Here is a 23,988-nt window from a genome sequence, read left to right as displayed (position 1 = left end):
AGAAAAGCACAACATGTGGTAGAGTGGCAAACCTGAAACAAATTCCAGGAATAACAAGGACCAAATGCTAGTGTCTGTGGCCGAACCGTATTCTATGAATGTGGTTTGATTCTTGATGATAGAGATGCTGGCTTCAACCACCATCTCTGTCTAAAGAAGAAGTTTTTTTGTAACCAACATCATTTCATCAAAATCCATCCAATACTCAAAGTAATGGTGCAAATAATTCAGTAAACATTACAATTTTACCTGATCCATCATCGCTTGAGCTAAACCCGCAGATCTGTCTGATGTGCTGCACCCATTTATTCATTTCATCCTCAGTTTTAGCTACCAAGTAGAATGTCCGAGCTGGAGTCTTCACTTCAAAAATGTAATTGTTCTGGAATTCTTTTTTACTAAGCTTCAGCCCAGCTTCAATATTATTGCATTCGGTGAGATTTATCATGCGCAGTGGTTTCTTGGAGTGATGGTTTTTGTAGTATTCAAGGACATCGGGATTGCCACTCAATCGCCCACTACGCAGCACAAACCAACGTTTCCTCCAGGCCTGAAAGAAAGAGAGAACAGTTAGACCTAGTCACCATCGCAAAGGCAGGTTTTACAAAAAATGCTTCTCCCTTTTGGAGGGGTTGACTCTCTGTACTACATTTACTGTATTGTATATCATAGTGAATAGTTAGCATTCATTGGAAAATCCAATACCGAAAGTCAGTATGTGGTTTAAGAACATTAGAGGAGTTGGGTAGAAGTTGGAACCTTAGTGACCAAACCTGTCATTCTTAGGGAATGGGTATAAATGGATAATGAAACCAAGTCTGATAGCTGGAGATTAAATACAAACTAGCCTAATCTAACTAAATGGCTGAGAGCAGTAAATGGAATACTCATGTCCAAGGTTCTTGGTCCTTACTGGAAGTCCACACACACCTTTACATGTTTCTTTCACTCAGAGCAGGTATCTTGTAGGTTTTCAGCTCTCCGACACAAGATTGGTGGACCACAGAATGGTGGTGGGGTGTGGTTTCCAGGTTGCAGAATGTTACAGCATAAGCACTTCTGGGAATCTTGCACACATCAAGAGGACATACGACAATAATCTATAAACTATCTCTTACTCAATCTAGTGCAAAATTGTGTTTCAATGTATCCTTATTTGCATGCCTTGCGCTCAGGTGAATTTAGATATAGTTATTCCAGCTTATTGCCAAGTTCAGAAATTAAAACCATGGAAACCAGGTCTGCTCATGGTGAATTCAAAGGCAACACGAGTGAGTCTGCAGATGCTGGAAATAAATAAAAACACAAAATCCTGGCAGAACTCAGCAGGCCAGACAGCATCTATGGGAGGAGGTAGTGACAACATTTTGGGCCGAAACCCTTCATCAGGAGTGAAGTAACATGGGATGGCTGAGGGGGGATAAGAACTGGGGGGAGGGATGAAGTAGAGAGCTGGGAAGTGATAGGCTGGAGGGAAATGGGCTAGGGGGAAGGTGGAGAATTATGGGAAATAAAAGAGAAAGAAAGGTAGGGCTGAGGGGAGATTATAGTGAGGGGGGAAAAAGAGAGAGAAAGAGAACCAGACTAAAATTATAGATAGGGATGGGGTAAGGGGGGGCAGGGGTATCAACGGAGGTCTGTGAGTTGGATGTTCATGCCGGCAGGTAGGAGGCTACCTAGGCGGGAGATAAGGTATTACTCCATCAACCTGCATGTGGCCTCATCTTGACGGTAGAGGAGGCCATGGACAGACATGTCGGAGTGGGAGTGGTCTGTGGAATTGAAGTGTGTGGCCACAGGGAGATCCCGCCACTGCTGGAGGACTGAGCGCCGGTGTTCGGCGAAACGGTCTCCTAGTCTACGGCAGGTCTCCCCAATGTATAAATGGCCACATCGGGAGCACCGAATACAGTATATCACCCCAGTTGACTCGCAGGTGAAGTGGTGCCTCACCTGAAAGGACTGTCGGGGGCCTGGGATGGTGGTGAGGGAAGAAGTGTGGGGGCAGGTGTAGCACTTCTTCCATTTGCAGGGATAAGTGCCTGGAGGGAGGTCGGTGGGGAGGGATGGGAGGGATGAAGGAACAAGGGAGTCGCGTAGGGAGCGTTCCCTGAGGAAAGCCGAGAGTGGGGGGGAGGGGAAGATGTGGTTGGTGGTGGGATCACGTAGGAGGTGGCGGAGGTTACGGAGGATTATACGTTGGATCTGTAGGCTGGTAGGGTGATAGGTGAGGACCAGGGGGACTCTATCCCTGGTAGGCTGGCGGGGGGATGGGGTGAGGGCAGAGGTGCGTGAAATACGGGAGATGTGATGGAGGGCAGGGTTGCTCATGGTGAAGTTGGGCCTCATTTAAGATGAGTTGAGCCCACATGTTCTACAGCCTCCAGAGGCAGCTTCTATAAACTTGGAAGTGAACTTTGTCAACTTGTAATCATTTTGTTAATTTTATTCTTTTGTAGATTGAAACAATCTGGACGATCTGGAAACATCTTCTCATCAGGGTCTGATGCTATGTAGGGTAATGTTGCAAGTAAAATAGTTAAATTACTGGACTAATAATGAAGAATCCAGAAAACTGAGTTTAAACTCCTCCGTGATATGCTGTTGAATTTATATTCCATTAATTACTTGGAAATGTTTATAAAACTAATGACAATAAAAGTACCATATTGTTGGAAGACCATATCACATTCACTAACAGCTTTAGAAGAAGAAAGAACCTCTGATGTCCTCATCTAGTCTATTCTATCTGTCACTCCTGACCCTTCAATGTGGTGGACTCTTAGATGTGTTCACAAATGGCTTTGCACGGCACTCAGTTTAAGGACAATGAGGGATGGACAATAAATACTGTTCTTGCCAGATTTACTCCGTTTCTAATATGTAGAAGAAATCATTCTGATGTTTATACAGTTATCTAATACTTTGGAATGAGAGAACTATGAAAATTGGACGAGAAACTGTGGCGGTACTAAACACACAGAAGGAACACAAATGAGATTTTACAATTGGTTTTGTCTTCCCGAAATTTGAGAGTTCGAAAATCAGCCACTATTTTCACACCTTACTAGATATGCAAATGTGGAAATTTGTGTGTGAGTGAAGGCAAACTCTGTTTGTCACGAACCTTGTGGTTTAATGAATGTTACATTCAATACCAAGGTTCACATTAGCAAATTACTGAGTAAAATACTGCTCAGCAGCTAGCACTATAAAGCTTAGTCCAAGAAAGAGTCTACTCATACAGAAATGTGTAGCTTAGCAAAGCAATCTTCAGGGGAGAGTGGGGGGAGGGGTGGGGTGGAGAAAGAGAGACACAGAAAAAGCAAAATAAGTGTTAATAAAAACATGAATCTACATTTTACAATTAAACAGTCTGCCATTTTACAGATATTAAAATTTATATTAACTCAAGGTTTCTTGTATTACAAATGTGCAAATGTTTGTTGCCATGTAATGTAACTATGATGTTAAAGATAAAAGATTAGCAAGGTATTCTTGTAAATAGTATCACATGGTTTTGAATGAGATACATGTGGTAAAAGCGGTTTAACACAAAGAACAAAATGTCCTTTCATTTCATATTCTCAGCTTTTCTTCAAGGAGGAAATTCTATTGTAATTATCAAATCATTCACATCTTGCACACCTGCCTGGAATTATTTACAAGATCATCACGGTACAGTATTACAGAATTGATACAATGCAAGAAATCCATTCAATCAAGAATAAATCTACATATACAATATTCAGTTCGTTCTCAAGATACTGTTGTTTTACCTCAGAATTCAGGAAGCAGGCAACTACTTGCCGGCCTTCAGCTATAGCGCTCATATATACTAAATGAGTTGAAGAACTCATTATGTGGGACTGCTTTTTAACTGTATCAGCCAGCAGATAAAGACCGACTGGAATCAAAATGAAGATAGGAGTCATGTAAAGGTTACCTACAAGACTTTGGCTTGGCTATACCATCTGGAAATCTATTTCATATGTTGTCTTTTGTTAATGTGAAAAGCTTTCTGACATCACAGTTCAATGCAAAGAAGGTGCAAAGGGCAAAACAGAGATGATTGTACAAAAGATTGAACTGTTGTTAATCTACTTATCAAATAATTTGACTTTATATTTTTATTTTTTATATAAAATATAAATATTATTTATATTTTTGTTCTGTAGCTTCTACAGGATTTTACTTCGTTCTGAATATAGGATGGACAGAAAATATGTCCAGCCTTTTGTTTCCAGGTGAAAGGGACAATCTAATTGAAAATGTAACCAATTGAAAAGCACAATGTCCTTTGAATCATATGAATACTTAACTAAAGTCATTTTTCTCATTACATAATGCAACCTTACCATTTGTACTGGTTTGTCATGACTGGGTACATTGGGGGTAAAAATCAATCCCAAATCAATCTTGAGAGCTTAAACGTATTTTGAAGCCAATGGAGAGATGCTATCCATTTACAGTGAATCTAGTACTACCTGTGTTTACTTTATAATAGCACCTATTTAAACTAAAATCCTGTCAGTGCAATGTACGTATTTTAGCTTTATGACACTTACATTAGTCAGCTGTGAGTAACTGCTGATCAATTATTTATTCAAGCCTGACATTAGCCTGATTGTATTACATCATTTCTCAGTTATTGTACTGATAAGTGACACTTGACATGGTGCATGGGATAAAGGTGCACCTACAATAATAAAGGCCTTACTTTTGTTTCCACGAAATCATTAAAAATGTGTTTCCTCTTTGAAAAAAAAACTTTGCTATTTCTTTCTTCCAATTCTAGATATTTAAATTGAAAGGAACTGTGCCACACTGGCACTAGAAAATTACATGGTGGGGCTTGAATGCTTATTAATGTAGGAGGAAGGAGGCAGCTGTCATAGTGCCTGCAAAATCTAGCCTTTTTGTTAAAAAAAAGATGCCTCTTTGGAGAGCCATGCAATGTTATACACTGACAGAAATCCGATACATCCTCCGCAGATAACCCTCAGAATCCCAGAGCATCATTACTAATGATAAAACGGGGCTCCAGCTTTTAAAATGAGTCTAAAGAAAGGGAGCTTGACGGTGAATGTGTTTACTATATTTCAATGTGATTTGCACAGTCCCACACATTTATTAATTAATGCTGCAATGTGTTATCTTGAATACATTTCCAACATACATATAGCAGAAAAGGGTGAGAACAGAGTCCAGGGAAATGTGTCAACAATAAGGCTATGAGTGGTGGTGAGGATTTGTGAATTCTAATTTTGGATTTGTTGAGTTGGTTCATTTTAATTGGACTTGAGGAGTGACTTGAGGAGGATCTCAGTGTGCTGAGCAGCATCTTAATGCAAAGTTTTGACCCAAACCATCAACAATTACCTTCCTCCCACAAATACTGCTCGACCTGTTGAGTTCCTCTGGCAAATTGCTTGTTGTTTTAGATTTCAGCATTTATATTCCCTTGTGTTTCAACTGGAATAGTGTCTAAATTCAAGTGTCAAAACTCCTTGTTTATTTTACCCTTCAAAGAGAATATTTATTTATGTGAGACTTTTAGACAATAAAACCATCTCCCTTAATTGGTTTATTCAAATTATCCTGTTAATACTTACTAGATGGATTGACAGAGATAAATGACTACTCAAGCAAAATTTAGCAGGGCTTTTACTGTTCATACTCAGAAGTCAAAATGTTTTGTACTTGAAAATAATTTATTAGAGAAAAAGTTGTTTTGTCAATTGATAATGTTAGGTGAAGCATAAATACCAGTTACATTTGAGTGGGTATAAATTGGTGACAGAATCTTTTTGTGCACTGAGGCTCCTCCTAAATTCAACCTCATCCTAATGGTGTGCCAACAACAACCTGGCCCTTAACACCCAGAAGACCAAGGAGATCATTGTGGACTTCAGACATGCAAGGAGCCACACTCACATCCCCATCTACATCAACAGAGCTGTAGTGGAGCGTGTATCACGCTTCAAATTCCTTGGTGTCCACATTTCCGAGGATCTCACCTGGTCCCTGAACTCCTCCATCCTGATCAAAAAGGCACAACAGCTCCTTTATTTCCTGAGGAGCATCAAGAAAGCTCACCTCTGTCCCAGGATACTGACGGACTTTTACCGCTGTACCATTGAGAGCATACTCACCAACTGCATCTCAGTGTGGTATGGCAATTGTTCCGTATCAGACCGCAAAGCTCTCCAACGTGTGATGAAAACTGCCCAGCAGATTATCGGCACCCAATTGCACACCATTGAGAACATCTACCATAAACGCTGCCTGGGCAGGGCGAAAAGCATTATCAAGGATGCATCTCACCCTAACCATGGACTTCTTACTCTCTTCCCATCCAGTAGGCACTACAGGAGTCTCCGCTCCCGCACCAGATGGCACAGGAAGAGCTTCTTCCCTAAGGCTGTCACCCCGCTGAACCTCACATCACAGCGCTAAGCAGTATTGCACCCATATTGTACTGTCTCAGTACTTTTATATTTGTGTGCTGTAGCACTTGCTCTTTATTTGCAGTTATTTTGTAAATAACACTATTCTTTGCATTTCTCATTAGATGCTAACAGCATTTCATTGGCTTTGTATCTGTACTCGGCACAATGACAATAAAGTTGAATCTAATCTAATCTAAAAAATCGAATAACTTTGGTAAGATACTAATGTCTATTGTGTTGTGCTCAAGAGAATAAATTAATGGCCAAGCCTATTGCCATCAGATAGGTTCAGAATATGGAGGAAATTAGGCTGAAGGGTTGAGAGCTGGGATGCCTCACAGCTTGGTAGTGCTGCTCATCCATGCCGTGGTCTGAGAGGAGTATTCTGGCTTCTCTTGGCTCCATGTCTAAATTTAAAATGATTTAGTTATTTATTTTGCTGGTTGGCACTAGCGCTGACCCACAGGGACTGCTGACGGAGCAGCTGGACCTGTCGCAGTGGCATCCCGTTTAGGAGAGAGGTCTTAAAATAGTTGTTGCATCTTTCATTGACCCAATATGGTGAGGGATGCATTATAGGGTCCTGGCATTATGTGTGACGGTGCCATGAAATCAGCTCAATTTCACACCTGAGAAACATAAAATTAATTCCAATTTCCCTCCCCATCAGTGTTAAAACATCCAGCTAATAGTTCCGAGAGAAAATTATGCAATATTTTTAGCATCCCAATGGTCACATGTATTATTTACCTTGCCGCATCTCTGGGACTGATGCCAGAAGAGTACAAGTGTCCCATGGGATTGTAAATGGGATTCAGTATTTTTACAGACTGGTAGCAAATGTAATGTAGCTCCATTTATGAACACTTGAAACCAGTGAGTTTGACCTTCTCTAATCTGTGAAGTGAGTGTGTAGCTGTATGATGTGTGTAGAATGTGAGTTCCAGAGTAAGGGGGTGGGCTGGTCCCTCATTTCTAGTAAATATGGCTAAAATACAATGCCATAGTTGATAACTACAGCCACATCAATTAATAACTTCTATTTATTAGGAATGTACTAATATTATATGCAGTATCATTCATATCTTTTTTAGAAATATTATTTTATTGATTGATATTATTGATTGATTTTATATATGCATTATGAAATAATGCATAAGTATCTTGCTAACTTGAGAAGATGCTGGAAATCCAAGGCAACACACACACACACACACAAAATGCTGGAGGAACTCAGCAGGTCAGGTAGCATCTATGGAAAAGAGTACGTTGTGAACATTCATCAGGATGGGAGAAAAAGACGAGGAGTTAGAGCAAGAAGGTGGGGGGAGGGCAGGAAGAAGTACAGGGTGGCAGGTGACAGGTGATGCTGGGAGAGGGGATGAAGTAAAGAGCTGGGAAGTTGATTGGTGAAAGAGATAAAGAGCTGGAGGAGGGGGAGTCTGATAGGAGAGAATAGAAGATCATGGAAGAAAGGGAAGGAGGAGAAGCACCAGAGGGGGTTGAAGGGCAGGTAAAGAAAAAGATGACAGAGGGAAACAGGAATGGAGGATGGTGAAATACTCTTTTATCTTCTCTATATGTTTCATCAGTCTTCTCCATTCCATCAAAGGTCACCGTGCAGTGCAGTTTCAGAGATCCACACAATCACTGTCCTCTTCTAACAGTTATTTTTACTATGGGCCAGCATCTTGAAATTCTTACATCTCCACTGGAGAGCCTTAACACACATACTGTAGTGGTTCAAAAGCCTACCTCATTACCTCCCTCTTAGGAACAATAATTGATGGAGATGAGATGGGAAAATAAGGTACTATTAGATCTGGATGTTGAATGTAACTTGGCTATTTTACATCGGAGGGCACTACACCATGTTCGAATATTGGTCCTGTCCAATGCCCACTCTGTAAAAGCCATGGGTAAAAAGGATGGAAACATGTGACTAGAGGCACCAAAACACTGTCCAGGGTGAAGACTTTAAATGCGAGTGCTTTTTAAAGGGAACAATGCATGTGCACACATTAACATATACATGTATGTGTTTAGGACTACGTTTAAGAGGTAGGACGTTGCAAACCTTAAGCAAAGCTGCTGCCTCACAGCCCCAGCAGTGTAATTCATCTGATGATTTTATCCTTATTTTCCTAAGTTATTGTGTGTTATATCGGTCTTATGTGTTTTACAGCCTGGTCCAGAGAAGCATTGTCTCATTTGACAGCATTAATGTATATAGTTAAATGACAATAAACTTGACTTGCCAGGGTCTGGTGTCCATTCCTGACCTCCAGTGCTATCTGCGTGGCAGAGGCACATTTCCTCTCCATGCCTCCCATATCAAAAAGATATACAGGCTGGTAAGTTAATTGGCCATTGTAAATTGCCTCTCATGTGCAGTTGAGCCATAGAACCTGGTAGGTTGGAGGGGGTGGAAGGGAACATGAGAAAAATGTGGAGCAAAACAAATAGGATTAGCACTGTTACCCCACCAACCTCCGCATCTAGTGCATAATTCTTCATAACTTCTGCCATTTCCAGCAGGATCCCACCACCAAGCACATCTTCCCCCCCCCACCCCCTTGCTTTCTGCTCCCTGCAGGAATCGCTCCCTATGTGACCCTCTTGTCCACTCGTCCCTCACTACTGATCTCCCTCCTGGCACTTATCCTTGCAAGCGGGGCAACTGCTACACCTGCCCCTACACCTCCTCCCTCACTACCATTCAGGACTCCAAGGAGTCTTTCTGGGTGAGGAGACACTTCACCTGTGAGTCTGCTGGGTGCATCCGGTGCTCCTGGTGTGGCTTCCTGGATATCATTGAGACCCTACGCAGACTGGGAGACCGCTTTGCTAAGCACCTATACTCTGTCAGCCAGAAAAAGTGGGATTTCCCAGTGGCCACTCATTTTAATTCCACTTCTCTTTCCTATTACAACATGTCAGTCAATAGCCTCCTCTACTGTTGCAATGAGGCCACACTCAGAATGGAAGAGCAACACCTTATATTAGCAATCTGATGGCATGAACATCAATTTCTCAAACTTCTGCTCATGCCCCAACTCTTTCCTCCACAATTTCCCATTCCCATTTACCTCTCACCTTATCTCGCTACTTTCCCATCACCTTCGTTTGGTGTTCCTGCCCCTTTTGCTTCCTTCCATCGCCTTCTGTCCTCACCTTTCAGATTCCCCCTTGTCCAGCCCTGTATCTCTTTCGCCAATCAACTTAACAGCTCCTTACTTCACTCCTACCCCCCTCCCAGTTTCATCTATCACCTTGTATTTCTTCCTCCCATCCCCACGTTTCCTTACTCTGACTCCACATTTTAGTTTTCCCAGTCCTGCTGAAGGGTCTTTTCCTGAAACGTCAACTATACTCCCTCCATAGGCGATGCCTGACCTGCTAAGTTACTCCAGCATTTTGTGTGTGTTGCTTGCATTGTTATAGTGTAGCTGGGCACCTGATGGTTGTCAGTACAGTTTCTGTGGTATAAATATGGCTAAGATCGTCACAATTCTACCTCTACGTGCTAGTTTCAGAATCAAAATCAGTTTTATTATCAACCCTGATATATTATGTTGTTTTGTGGCAGAAGTACAAAGTAGGACATAAAAATTACCGTAAGTTACAATGAATAAATAAATAAACAGCCAAACAAACAGTGCAAAAGAGGAACAGCAAGGTAGTGTTTGTGGGTTCATGGACTGTTCAGAAATCTGATAGCGGAGGGGAAGAATCTTAAAACCTGGAGTGTAGGGATCATCCATAACTCCACCCTGATAACAGCAACAAGAAGAGGGCATTGGTGAGGGTCCTCAGTGATGGATGCTGCCTTCTTGATGTACTGCCTTCTAACGATGTCCTCAGTGGTGGGAAGGGTTGTGTCCCTGGTGGAGCCTGGCTCTTGTTTCCATCCCCAGCTTAGGGCAATCAGAACATATAATGAGGGTTCAAACCCAGAATGTCCCAGTCTTTACAGCTTTCATGAACATTTCCTTTTATATGTGTTACGCAAAGCTCTTTATCTTCTTTCTGGGTTTACATTTAAGTACCCATGACAATTTCAAGAATTATGCAAATACATCAGCACAAGGCACTTGCATGGCAATTCTCGTGCATCTTGCTGCAATTCAGCATGGTGAAAGTTGCACAGCTGTTGTCAGCCGTACAAGATTCGTGTGATTCTGTCCACTTAAAATAACTGCACTTACCAGCAGTGCGCTGTGTGTCTGATACAGTAAAATGGTCAGCAGCTTCTCTTGTTCCTGTTCTATTATTAACACAGTCATTGCTGATCCTTTGAGAATGAAGTTTTGTCAGGTGACAGAATACAACTGTCATGTTCAATGTGACAAGCAAGCACTCGATATTTCTCATTGCTGAATTTGTGCTTTTTTAAAGGAAATGCAACCTTAGTTCATGCTGTCCCTGTAAGGACCTGGGAAATCTGAAAAAAGGTGTTTTTTCTGGTTAACAATTTCCTATAACAGGAAACTGATTATATTTATCAAAAAATACATGAAAAAGGAAGTTTAAAAAAAGTTGCTGACCCAGAATCAGATGACAATGTTCAAGTTTGTTAAGAAACAGAGGCAACAGCAGCAGCAAAAGATTGGGTAATCTTTTGTCTTGCTTTACAGTTTCAGACCTAATGTCAGACATTCAAATTTTGGCATCTGTGTTGCTTGTCCAATTAATTTGCTTAAATTTGATAGAGTTCCCGTGTTCTGCTTACTGTTTTTTTTTTAGTTCTGTTTACACAATATATTCAGCTTTCATGTTATTAGACTAAAAAGCTCTGAAAGGCCTTCTGTTTGACAACTAGTTAAAGTCGTAGCTGCAAGATCTAGGGAATGGAATGACTGGTTGCAAATATAAAATCAAATAGACTGATTTGTTTCTTTTTAACCCCAAAGCAGCATTCACCATTATGACATAGATTAAGAAAAAAAATAAAGACCATTTGATGCCAGATATTGTAGGTTGACAAACAAAGTTTCTGGCCACTAATAATGTGGTAAATAAAGTGGAGAAGGTTTCCTTTGCTTTGCATTTCCTGTGAACCACGATTATGTTCATCTAGGTAGTAATTGGGCCTAGAAATTCATTAGCAATTTAAAAACATTTTTAACCTTTTTTTTAATGGCAGGCTATTCTATGCTTGGGCTGAACCCTTGCTGAAAGATTCTACTGCATATGAGACCAAGATTATCATATGCAATAAAAGACTTTCAAAGGCTTTTCCTTGGCTTGGCATCCCATTGCATTGATCGTGGACTAGGTCAGGTACGTCATAATTTTAGTTTGTTGCACATAAGGCTGGGTGAGAGGAGGGAGGAGGGAAACTGGGCTTATTAGGAGAGAAACTGGCCTTCAAAGATATCATGGAGAAAGAGGTGGAGCTGCAGATTAGGATACTTGAGTGTCAATTGGCTTTGGGATATCAGGATGCAATTGGTAAATCAGATTGTGATCAGAGCTAAGGGTTTGGAATTGGGATAGGTGGGAGGTGAGATCCAGAGGACAAAGGGTTGTGAAAAGAAGCTGTAAAACAGAACATTCTTGCCCCCAACTATGACATCACTCCTCTCTTATTCTGAGACTTCAACTCAGGGTCCCACTCTCTCCCACCCCTGCACCTTGCTCCTAAGGAGAGCTCTGAAAATCAGACCAACAGGTCATCTTTATGTCACGACAAAGCAAGGCTCAGGAATTTTCTGAAGGTCTGCTTCTGCAAGAGTGGCAAGTCACATCAGAAGGTCGTAAAAACACCAAAGAAATTCACAGAAATAGTCTGCAGACTAGCAGAAGATGAAGCTGCATACAGTTAGTTATGTCTCTGTGTCGGTACATGTTATAGTTTGAAGAACTAATAGCCATCCAATTACTTATGTCATTGTTTCCCTGAACAAATCCTGTGATGTAAAACATGTAGATATTGCCTTAAATGAAAGAATTTCTAGGCTCTAAAGTAGTAACAGCATTTAAGAATTGCCGGTGACCAGAAGGATTCTGAACCATTGAGCTCTATACTGTCGCAAGAAAGCAGCATCCATCATCAGGAACCCTCGCCACTCAGGACACATTCTCTTCTCACTGCTGCAATCAGAAAGAAAGTACAGGAGCCTCAGGACTCACACCATCATGTTCAGGAATAGTTATCACCCCTCAAACATCAGATCCTTGAACCAAAGGGGAGAACTTCACTCAATGTCACTTTCCCCATCATTGAAATGTTCCCACAACCAATAGACTCACTTTTAAGGTCTCTTCATCTCATGTTCTTAATATTTATTGCTTAGTTATTTATTTATTTGTTTGTTTGTTTGTTTGTTTGTTTGTTTATTATTATTTCCTCTTTTAGTATTTGTATAGTTTGTTGTCTTCTGCATTCTGGTTGGACGCCCTAGTTGAGCAGTCTTTCACAGATTCTGTTATGGTCATTATCTATAGATTTATGGGCTATGCCCACAAGAAAATTAATCTCAGGGTTGTATATGGTGACACCTATATGTACTTTGAAAATAACATTTACTTTGAAATTTGAATTCTCAATTATACTGAAAGATCAACTGTTAACGTCTAGATAGTAAAATAACAAGAATTTCAATGGAAGGGATAACATCAAAGCCTTCTTAAGGAGCAGCAGTTGGTTAAAGTTGTAATCATCTACTCTGATGCCACTTCCTCCTGTGCTCTTGTGTGATAGAGGAGTCTGTGACCTTTTCATATAATTATGGTTCATATTGTATATCATGGATTTAAATGGAAAGAAAATAACCAATTTTTATCAATGAAACCATTTTTAAAATAGTAAATGATTGAAAAGGTTTCATATCCAGGGATTTGAGTTCCTCTAAAATTAAATATGTGGGTGCTGTAGGGAAGTAGAAAGGCAAGCAGTTTGTTGGTAATTATTGCAAGAAGATTTCACGACTGGTGAAGAGATGTCTTGATCCAATTATATAAGGCCCTTATATGATGGTACTTGGAATATTGTGTCTATTGCTGTTCTCCCTATCAGAGGAAGATACCTTTGCAATAGGGTGAAGCAAAGGTACACCAGACAGGTTGATGTAGTTTATTCAGACAGGTCCTAAACTCTCAGATGTTCAGAAGAATGAGATGATCTCATTGAAACCCACAGAAGTCTTACAGGCTTGACAGAGTAAATATGAAGTTGATATTTCCCCTGGGAGATACGACTAGAAGCAGGTGTCACAGTCTAAAAATAAGAGGTCAGCCATTCAGGAAATAGACGAGAAGATTTTTTTTCCACTCAGTGAGTAGTAAATGTAGGGAATTTTCAAGTGAAGGCAGCAGTGGCATCTCCAGCTAAATTTACGACATTGTCAACTATGGCGTTAAATGCATCTCCAGTCAGCAGCCAATGCTTTTGAAGTCCCGTTATCTTTTCACTTTACTGCTCTCACAGTGCTTATGTACAAAACTCTGCATTGAGTTAAACACCTTCTTAAGATTCGTAAGATTCCTTCAGGATTTATAATGAGATCTTACTTGTGAAACTGAAGAAAGTTAAATAAAATATGCATTAAATTCAACACAGAATCATTGCCCACCTCAATATACTAATATTGTTGGTTAGTCTCATAATTGGTATTAACCAAGGTAATACACATACACAATCAATCCATAGCTATGCTGTGTAAATACAAGTAAACTCATGGCACAATGATATTTAATAATGATAAACAAGTACTTCTTTCAAAATACATTTAATAAATGCTTATCAATATTAGCAAAAACAAGACTCATAGACAAGAGAAAATCTGTAGATGCTGGAAATCGGAGCTACACACACAAAATGCTGGAGAGACTCAGCAGGGCAGGTGACATTTATGGAAAAGAGTACAAAAGACATTTCGGGTCAAAAACCTTTGGCGGACTCATAGAAATTGCTGTTTCAAGGGCAAATAAAGAGAGGGTGGCATAGATGTCTTTCCACCATGTGCTTCAAAATGAAATCCAAATTAATCCACACAGGAAGTTATATAAAATAACACTTACACACAGGAAGTGATGTTCATACAAAATGAACTGAATTCAAAACGAAATGCGGCCCTAGAGGCCAGAGCACTCCCTGCTTGGCACACATAGGTCGTCAAACGTAACTACTGAAACTAAAAATCAAATGATCATTTCATTAAATTGTCTCAGAGACTGGTCTTGAAAGGTTTTACAACCCAGTCTTTAACAACTCTGACTTTGAAAACACTGGCCTTGATGTCATTCCTGCTGGGTATCATGCTGCTTGGCTAATCAATTATGAGGAGAGGGTGAGCTGATTAGCCTGGAGCTCCCTTATGGCATGATCAGCCAGCTTGAGATCAGTAGGTATCTAGGTCCATTGGCTCTTCTGATTTCATCACCTGATACACTGGATCCTATTATTTCCTATTATTTCATTAAATATATAACCAAACACAACCTTGCTCTCGGTAAAGAACTTGATATCATCTAGTTCTGTGTCCAGCTCTTCAGGTGTCCTCTCTGCTGTCTTAATTGCTAGAATAGCTGCACGGACTTCAAGCCTTGATATTTATTTTTATTGATTTATCGAGATACAGCGCAGGATAGGCCTTTCTGGCCCTTTGAGCCGTACCACACAGCAATCCCCTGTTTGACCCTAGTCTAATCACAGGACAATGTACTATGACCAATTAAGTGTGGCAGGAAACCAGAGCACCAAAAGGAAACCCACTCAGTCATACTCCTTACAGACAGTGGCAAAATTGATCCCAGGGGTTGCTCACAAACCAGTCGGTGGTCACAAAAGGACAAGAATCTGAGGTGGTTTCAATGATCCTTTGTCACTAGGAAACTGTGGGGCATTTGTTCAATGTCTATTTTCACTGTGATGAACTCACCACCGTGAGGACCCCAAGCAGAGGTTTGGATACCGCAGGAGTACATTGTTCATTGAAATTTTTACTTGAATCAAAGTCAATTCATATTTGTGCAGGTTTCTGGGGGTACTGAACACCAAATTTAGGCAAAAACCAATTTTCTTTCTGGGGTCCGGTGGAGGCACTGACTCAACATGACTGTTCCTGGAAAGTCTCTCCATCAGCTCTGCACGATGATCTTACATTTCTGGTTTCCTTCTCAATGTGTGAATGAGGGACACGAGTTGATGGCGGGCCTGCTCTCAGTTATTTGGTAGAGTGAAAAGGAAAGGGAGCTACCCAACTGGTTGACCTGTAGCGATGTGCTACACACAGCGCTGGAATAACGACACGCAGTCGGTAAGTCGTTTCGAGACTAGTTTATTCAAACTTCATGGCGCTGGCATTTGATCCCTAGCGCCCGCCCTCTCCGGGCGGAAATGACATCAGAGGTGCGTTACCAAAGTCTCTTCCCCGCGTGCTGGCTATTTGTGAGCTGGTTCGCCTGCGCAGAAAGTGGGTCGCCACATAACCCCCCCACCCCCCAGAACCGGCGATACACCCCCCAATGTCCACAGTCTGGATCAGCCTCTGTTTGGGAGGTTTGCCTCTGCGCCGCGGTGCCTGAACCTCGACCGGCTGCGCCAAGTCCACATGGGCTGGTTTGAGTCGGTCCACCGTGAAAACCTCCTCTTTCCCCCCAATGTCCAGAACGTACGTGGACCCGTTGTTGTTGATCACCTTGAACGGCCCCTCGTACGGCCGCTGTAGCAGTGCCCGGTGTCCGCCCCTTCGTACAAACACAAACTTACAGTTCTGCAGGTCTTTGGGTACATGGGTCGGGGTCCGTCCATGCTGTGAAGTTGGTACAGGGGCCAGGTTGCCGAGCCTTTCGCATAGCCTGTCCAGGACTGCTGTGGCTTCTTCCTCTTGCCCCCTTGGGGTTGGTATGAACTCTCCCGGGACGGCCAGGGGCGCGCCGTACACCAACTCGGCCGACGAGGCATGCAGATCCTCTTTGGGCGCTGTGCAAATTCCAAGCAGGACCCAGGGAAGCTCGTCCACCCAGTTAGGTCCTCTCAGGCTGGCCATGAGAGCCGACTTCAAGTGACGGTGGAAGCGTTCCACTAGTCCGTTCGACTGTGGGTGGTAGGCAGTAGTTTTTTTAAAAAAAATTTTATTGAATTTTCAAATAGGTTACAGAAAGAAAAAAAAATTGTCAAACCCTCCCCCCAAACATATCCCTATAGAAAAAAAAGAGAAGAAAAAAGAAAGAAAGAAAGAATGCCTGGATATCGGAAGATCCCCACATGCTCCATGGAGTTCATAATAGCTTTAATATGTATATTTAATTCTTTCCCCAGATAACCAATAATTTTATCTTCGGAGCACCTAAATATTTAATCCTATCTTTTGTAAATAAGGACGCCAAATTTTCAGAAATATTTCATATTTATCTCTTAAATTATAAGTAATTTTTTCAAGTGGAATGCAGCTAAAAATTTCATTCTTCCAACGATCTATACTTAAGTATGAATCCGATTTCCAAGTAACTGCAATAGCCTTTTTGGTTACTGCCAATGCAATTTTTATGAATTCTTTCTGATATTTATTCAATTTGGATTTCGATTTTATCCCTTCAATATCGCCTAGTAAAAATAATGTTGGATTATGTGGAAGTTGTATTCCAAAAATTTGTTCCAGTAAAACTCTTAAATTTGTCCAAAAATGTTGAATTTTAAAACAAGACTAAGTAGACTGTAAAAAAGGACCAATTTCTTGATTACGTCGAAAACATTGATCAGATAAATTTGAGTTCAATCTATTTATTTTTTGTGTTGTAATATATATTTGATGTAAGAAGTTATATTGTACTAATCTTAGTCGAACACTTTGTCATACTGTCAAGACATAATCTTGACCAACTTGTTTCATCAATTTTAATATTCAAATCAGTTTCCCATTTTTGTCTTGACTTACAAATTCCTTGTTTAATTACCTGTTTTTGAATCAAATTATACATACCAGAAATAATTTTTTTAATTTTTCCTTAATGAATTAAAGTTTCTATTTCATTAGGTTTCGGCAATAACATTGTTTGACCCAGTTTATCTCTTAAATAAGCCCTTAATTGGAAATAACAGAAAAGAGTGTTATTTGATATTTTATATTTATTCTTTAATTGGTCAAATTACATTAATATACCTCCTTCAAAACAGTCTCCTATATATCTAATCCCTTTGTGAAACCAATTATATAAAAGTTGATTATCCATTGTAAAAGAGATAAGTTTATTTTGAATTAAAGGTCTCTTTGCTAATAAAGATTTCTTTATCTCATCATCAACATTTATCTTATTCCATAACTCAATCAAATGTTTTCGTATAGGAGATTCTTTCTTTTCCCGTATCCATTTAGATTCCCATTTATATATAAAATCTTCTGGTATATTTTCTCCTATTTTATCTAATTCTATTCTAATCCATGCCGGTTTATCTTCATTAAAAAAAAATGCAATAAATCTAAGTTGATTTGCTTTGTAATAATTCTTAAAATTTGGTAATTGTAACCCTCCTAGGTCAAATTTCCATGTCAATTTTTCCAACGATATTCTTGACATCTTACCTTTCCAAAGGAATTTCCTCACACATTTATTTAACTCTTGAAAAAACTTCTGCGGTAATTGTATTGGTAATGTTTGGGATAAATATTGTAATCTAGGGAATATATTCATTTTTACAGCATTGACTCTACCTATTAATGTTATTGGTAACATCATCCATTTATCAAGATACTCAAATTTTTTTCAATACTGGCAAATAATTTAGTTTATATAAATTCTTTATATCATTATCAACTCTTATACCTAAATACTTTATACCATTTTATACCATTTATCGGCCATCTAAATTGAGTTATTAATTGACATTGACTATAATCTCCTTTAGTAAAGGGTAAAATTTCACTTTTATCCCAATTTATTTTGTACCCTGATATTTTCCCATATTCTTCCAATCTAGAAGATAATTTATGCAATGAATGCAATGGGTTAGTTAGATAAATCAGAACATCATCAGCAAATAAGTTAATCTTATATTCCTCCTGATTAACTCTGAAACCCATAATATCTGAGTCAGTTCTAATTAATTCAGCTAATGGTTCTATCGCCAACACAAATAAAGCAGGTGATAATGGACAACCTTGTCTAGTTGACCTTGTTAACTGAAATGATGTTGAAATTTGGCCATTTGTCACCACTTTAGCTTCGGGGTTAGTATTTATGGTTTTAATCCATTTTATAAAAGATACTCCTAATCCATATTTTTCCAATACCTTAAATAAAAAATCCCATTCCAATCTATCAAATGCTTTTTCTGCATCCGAAGCAACTGCCACACTCATTTCTTCCCTCTTTTGTGCCAGATGAATTATGCTAAGTAACCGAGTTACATTATCTGCCAATTGTCTATTTTTAATAAATCCTGTTTGGTCCATGTTTATTAATTTTGGTAAGTATTTAGATAATCTATTAGATAAAATCTTTGCTATTATTTTATAGTCTGTGTTCAACAAAGAAATAGGTCTATATGATGTTGGCTTTAAAAGATCCTGTCTTTTTTTGGCAATACTATTAAAATAGCTGTTGAAAAAGATTCTGGAAGTTTATGTATTCTTTCCGCTTGGTGTATTAGCTCCATAAAAGGAGGAATTAATAAATCTTTAAACTTTTTGTAAAATTCAGGTGGAAAACTATCTTCTCCTGGAGATTTATTACTCTGAAGTGATCCTAAAGCTTCTTCAACCTCTTTTAATGTAAAAGGCACATCTAATCCCTTCTGTTCTTCCGAATTCAATTTTGGGAGAGTTATTTGTGATAAAAACCTTTCTATCTCAACAATATCATTTTGTGATTCTGATTGATACAGTTCAGAATAAAAAATTTTAAAAGTTTCATTGATTTCTAAAGGTTTATAAGTAATTTTATTTACACTTGTTCTAATTGCATTTATCGTTTTGGAAGCCTGGTCTGTTTTTAACCGGCAAGCAAGAATCTTGTGTGATCTTTCACCTAGTTCATAATATCTCTGTTTAGTTTTCATAATTGCTTTTTCTGTTCGGTATGTCTGAAGTGTATTATATTGTAGCTTCTTATTAACAAGTTGTCTTTGTTTTTCTTCTGTCATATATCTTTGAGATTCTTTTTCTAATTTTGTAATCTCTTTTTCCAATTGATCTATTTCTACCATATACACCTTCTTAATTTCAGAAGTATAACTTATTATCTGGCCTCTCAATTATGCCTTCATCGCTTCCCATAATATAAATTTATCATCAACTGAATGTGAGTTTGTATCTAAAAAAAACTGAATCTGTTTTTTCATAAAATCACAAAAATCTTCATGTTTTAATAATATTGAATTAAATCTCCATCTGTAAATCGATTCCTTATCCATCATTATCATTGTCATTATCAAGGGGGGATGATCTGACAATATTCTTGCTTTATACTCCATATTTTTCACTCTGTCTTGAATATTCACTGATAGTAGGAAAAAATCTATCCTTGAATAAGTTTTATGTCTATTTGAATAAAATGAATAATCTCTTTCTCTTGGGTTAATTCTTCTCCATATATCAATCAAATTTAAATCTTTCATCAATGATAAAGTTAATTTTGCTACTTTTGGTTTTGTAACAACCTTTGTTGATCTATCTAAAACTGGGTCTAGACAAAAATTAAAATCTCCACCTATTAATATTTTGTCAAGTGCGTCAGCCAAATTCAAAAAGGCCTCTTGTATAAATTTTACATCGTTTTCATTTGGTGCATAAATAGTCATAAGAGTCCATAGTTCTGAAAAGATTTGACGATGTATAATTACATATCTTCCCGCAGAATCAATTAATACATTTTGTATTTTAATTGGTAAAGTTTTGTTGACCAAAATTGCAACTCCCCTCGGTTCTGAATTAAATGAAGCTGCTATAACATTTCCAACCCAGTCTCTCTTTAATTTCTGATGTTCTATCTCTGTTAAATGTGTTTCTTGTATAAAAGCTATATCTATTTTCATTTTCTTAATGTATGTTAAAATTCTTTTTCTTTTCACCGGTCCATTAAGCCCATTAACATTAAAACTTTAAAAATTCAGTGAATTAGTCATTATTTTTAACGGGGTTACTCCAGACTATAATAATACATAATATTTCAACTCTCATAGTACCTTGTGGAATTATTTTAAAATTCTCCATGTTGCTATGTGTCTCCCCTCCGATCATCCAGGCAAAGAAAGAAAGATAAAAGAAAAATAGATTATAAAGAAAAAAAACAAAAAAAAACCCTGCTAATGTTGTGAATGAAAAAAAACACAACATTACCCCCCTCCGTTGTACGGGTCATGGCAAACGCCATGATTACACACATGAATCCCAAAGCGATCGATCCAAAGTTCCCCCAGCTTCCCGGTAACATGAAAAAAGTATATATAAGAAAAATAATATCACTACTCTCGATTAATATTTCTCAAATTTTTACCTTTCTCCCCTGTATCATATAATTATAAGTATATTTAAATATTCTTCTGTCCTTAATGTCCATCAATTCACTTCACTGTCACCGTCTTCATCTTTAATCTGTTTCACTTTTAAATCTTTACTGTGTCTAGCGAATATTTGGGAGTTCTTGTGCAAACTCCTTTGCATCCCGATGATCAGTAAAAAATCTTCTTTTTCCATCATCCAAAAAAATTATCAGTGTTGCCGGGTGGCGCAATATAAATTTATAACCCTTTTCCCATAAAACTTTTTTCTCTGGATTAAATTCCTTCTTTTTCTTCAAAAGGTCATAACTTATATCAAGATAGAAAAGAACTGCTTTCCCTTCTATCATCAATGGCTCATTTCTCTTTCTGGCACGTTGGGCAGCAGCCTTCAGGATCTTTTCTTTATCTTGATATCTTAAGCATTTTATCAAGATTGGTCGTGGGTTTTGATCAGGTTGAGGTTTTGGTCTTAAGGCTCTGTGGACCCTTTCGATTTCAATCAACTGGGTTCCCTCTTCCATTTCCAAATTTTCTGGGATCCATTTTTGAAAAAATTTTATTGGATCCTCTCCCTCTATCCCTTCTTTAAGACCAACAATTTTAATATTATTTCGTCTACTAAAATTTTCAAGCACGTCTATTTTTTCCAACAGTCGTTTTCTTTCTGATGTTCAGGCAAGAATATTATCTTCCATTTTATTCACTCTATCAATAGTGTCTCCCGTTATTTCTTCCAGCTTTTTAACTTTCTTGTCCATTTTCTCCTGTTTTTTCACCATTTTATCAAACATAGTCTTCATATTTTTAATATCTTCTTTTAATATTTTTAATGTTTTTAATTCTTTTAATTCATGCATTATTTGCGCCAAAGCTTCTCTTATGTCTCCAGAATATCTTCCACCTCCAACCTCTTCCTGTTGTTCTTCTTTTACCTCCTCATCTTCATCTGTATGTTCCAGAGAATCCGAATCCACCTCGGGTTCATTTTCACTTCCACTTCCAATCGTAGCTGGGATTTGTAGTTCAAATTGCTCATGTTTGCGCATGCCCTTTCCTGCGCCGTGCGCAGTTCCTGTTGTTCCTTCTTGGAGACTGATGATGTTGCTGCCGATTTCTGTTCTGTATCGCCGGAGGTAAGATTCACTTGAGTCCGAGGCTTCTTCATGGCGGCCGGCCCAGCTTGTACTGTCTTCAAAGAAGTAGTTTTCTTCTTTGTCTGTTTAGGAGGCATATCTAAGGAAAATCCTGAGTAGTTTAGACGTAGTTTTTAGAAAATATTTACTAACTTTTCTTCACTTGAACATTAATTTATTAGTTTTTTTACGGGAGAGCTGGATTTCCACGTCTTGATCCTACGTCATCTCGTGACGTCCCGCCGGTGGTAGGCAGTTGTGTGGTGTAGCTGCATTCCCAACAGGCTGGCCACAGCCGACCACAGGCTGGAGGTGAACTGGGCGCCTCTGTCGGAGATAATGTGGGCCGGTACCCCGAAGCGTGCTACCCAGGTTGCAATCAGTGCTCGGGCGCAGGAATTGTCAGATGTGTTGGTGAATGGAACCGCCTCTGGCCACCTTGTGAACTGGTCTACCATAGTTAGGAGGTACTGCGCTCCTCGGGACACTGGTAGGGGGCCCACGATATCCACATGAATGTGGTTAAACCTCCGGTGGGTGGGTTCAAACTGCTGTGGCGGGGCTTTAGTGTGTCGCTGCACCTTGGCTGTTTGGCACTGCGCGCACGTTCTGGCCCTTTCACTGACATGCTCGCGAAGTCCATGCCATGCGAACTTGCTGGAGACCAGCCGGACGGTTGTCCTGATATATGGGTGCGACAAACCGTGTATGGAGTCAAAAACTCGCCGCCTCCAGGCTGCCGGGACGATGGGGCGAGGTTGGCTGGTAGCCACGTCGCACAGGAGGTTCCTATCACCTGGGCCTACGAGAAAGTCTTGCAGCTGCAAACCCAAGACTGCGGTCCTGTAGCTGGGCATCTCGTCGTCTGCCTGCTGCGTCTCCGTCAGTGCTGCATAGTCCACCCCCAGGGACAGGGCCTGGATAGCTGGCTTGGAGGGTGCGTCCACCACGACGTTGTCCACTCCCGAGACATGCTGGATGTCCGTCGTGTACTCGGAGATGTAGGACAGATGTCGCTGCTGGCGAGCTGACCAGGGATTGGACACCTTCGTGAATGCGAAGGTCAACGGTTTGTGGTCCGTGAACTCGGTGAACGGCCTGCCTTCTAAGAAGTACCTGAAATACCGGATTGCCAGATACAGTGCCAACAGCTCCTGGTCGAAAGCACTGTACTTGAGTTCGGGCGGCCGTAGGTGCTTGCTGAAGAACGCCAGAGGTTGCCAGCGCCCCTCGATGAGTTGCTCCAGCACCCCACCGACTGCTGTGTCGGATGCATCCACCATGAGGGCGGTCGGAACGTCTGTTCTGCAGTGCACAAGCATCGCGGCATCTGCCAAGGCTTCCATGGCTTTAACGAAAGCGGCCACGGCCTCCTCGTCCCAAGTAATGTTCTTGCCTTTACCCGACATCAGGGTGTACAAAGGGCGCATGATATGGGCTGCTTAGGGGAGGAAACAGTGGTAGAAGTTCACCATACCAACAAACTCCTGCAGGCCTTTGACCGTGTTGGGCCGGGCAAAGTGGCGGATCGCGTCTACCTTGGCGGGCAGAGGTGTTGCCCCGTCTTTGGTAATCCTGTGGCCCAGGAAGTCAATGGTATCGTGACCGAACTGGCATTTGACCGGGTTGATCGTGAGGCCGAAATCACTCAGGCGGGAGTAGAGCTGGCAGAGGTGGGACAGATGCTCCTGACGACAACTGCTGACTATAAGGATTTCGTCCAAATAGATGAACACAAAGTCCAGGTCACGTCCCACCGCACCCATTAGCCGCTGGAACATCTGTGCGGCATTTTTCAGGCCGAACGGCATTTGGAGGAACTCGAACAGGCCGAACGGGGTGATGAGTGCTGTTTTGGGGATGTCTTCAGGGTGCACTGGGATTTGATGGTATCCCCGGACAAGGTCTACTTTGGAAAAGATTCTTGCCCCTTGCAGGTTTGCTGCAAAGTCCTGTA

General features: G+C 40.1%; 1 protein-coding gene across 1 annotated transcript in view; it reads right to left on the bottom strand.

Moving 5' to 3' along the window:
• Positions 1-23,988, bottom strand: part of gab3 (GRB2 associated binding protein 3) — a 134,259-nt gene that overhangs the window by 53,034 nt on the left and 57,237 nt on the right. The window contains exon 2 of the mRNA XM_073058039.1: positions 250-550. Within this exon, the coding sequence (XP_072914140.1) occupies positions 250-550 (301 nt within the window). The remainder of the gene's footprint in view (positions 1-249; positions 551-23,988) is intronic.

Source organism: Hemitrygon akajei, chromosome 10, assembly GCF_048418815.1.
Source record: "Hemitrygon akajei chromosome 10, sHemAka1.3, whole genome shotgun sequence".
NCBI classification, from domain to species: Eukaryota; Metazoa; Chordata; class Chondrichthyes; order Myliobatiformes; family Dasyatidae; genus Hemitrygon; species Hemitrygon akajei.
The sequence above is the reverse complement of the archived record's forward strand: the minus strand, read 5'-3'. Positions and strand labels throughout refer to the sequence as shown.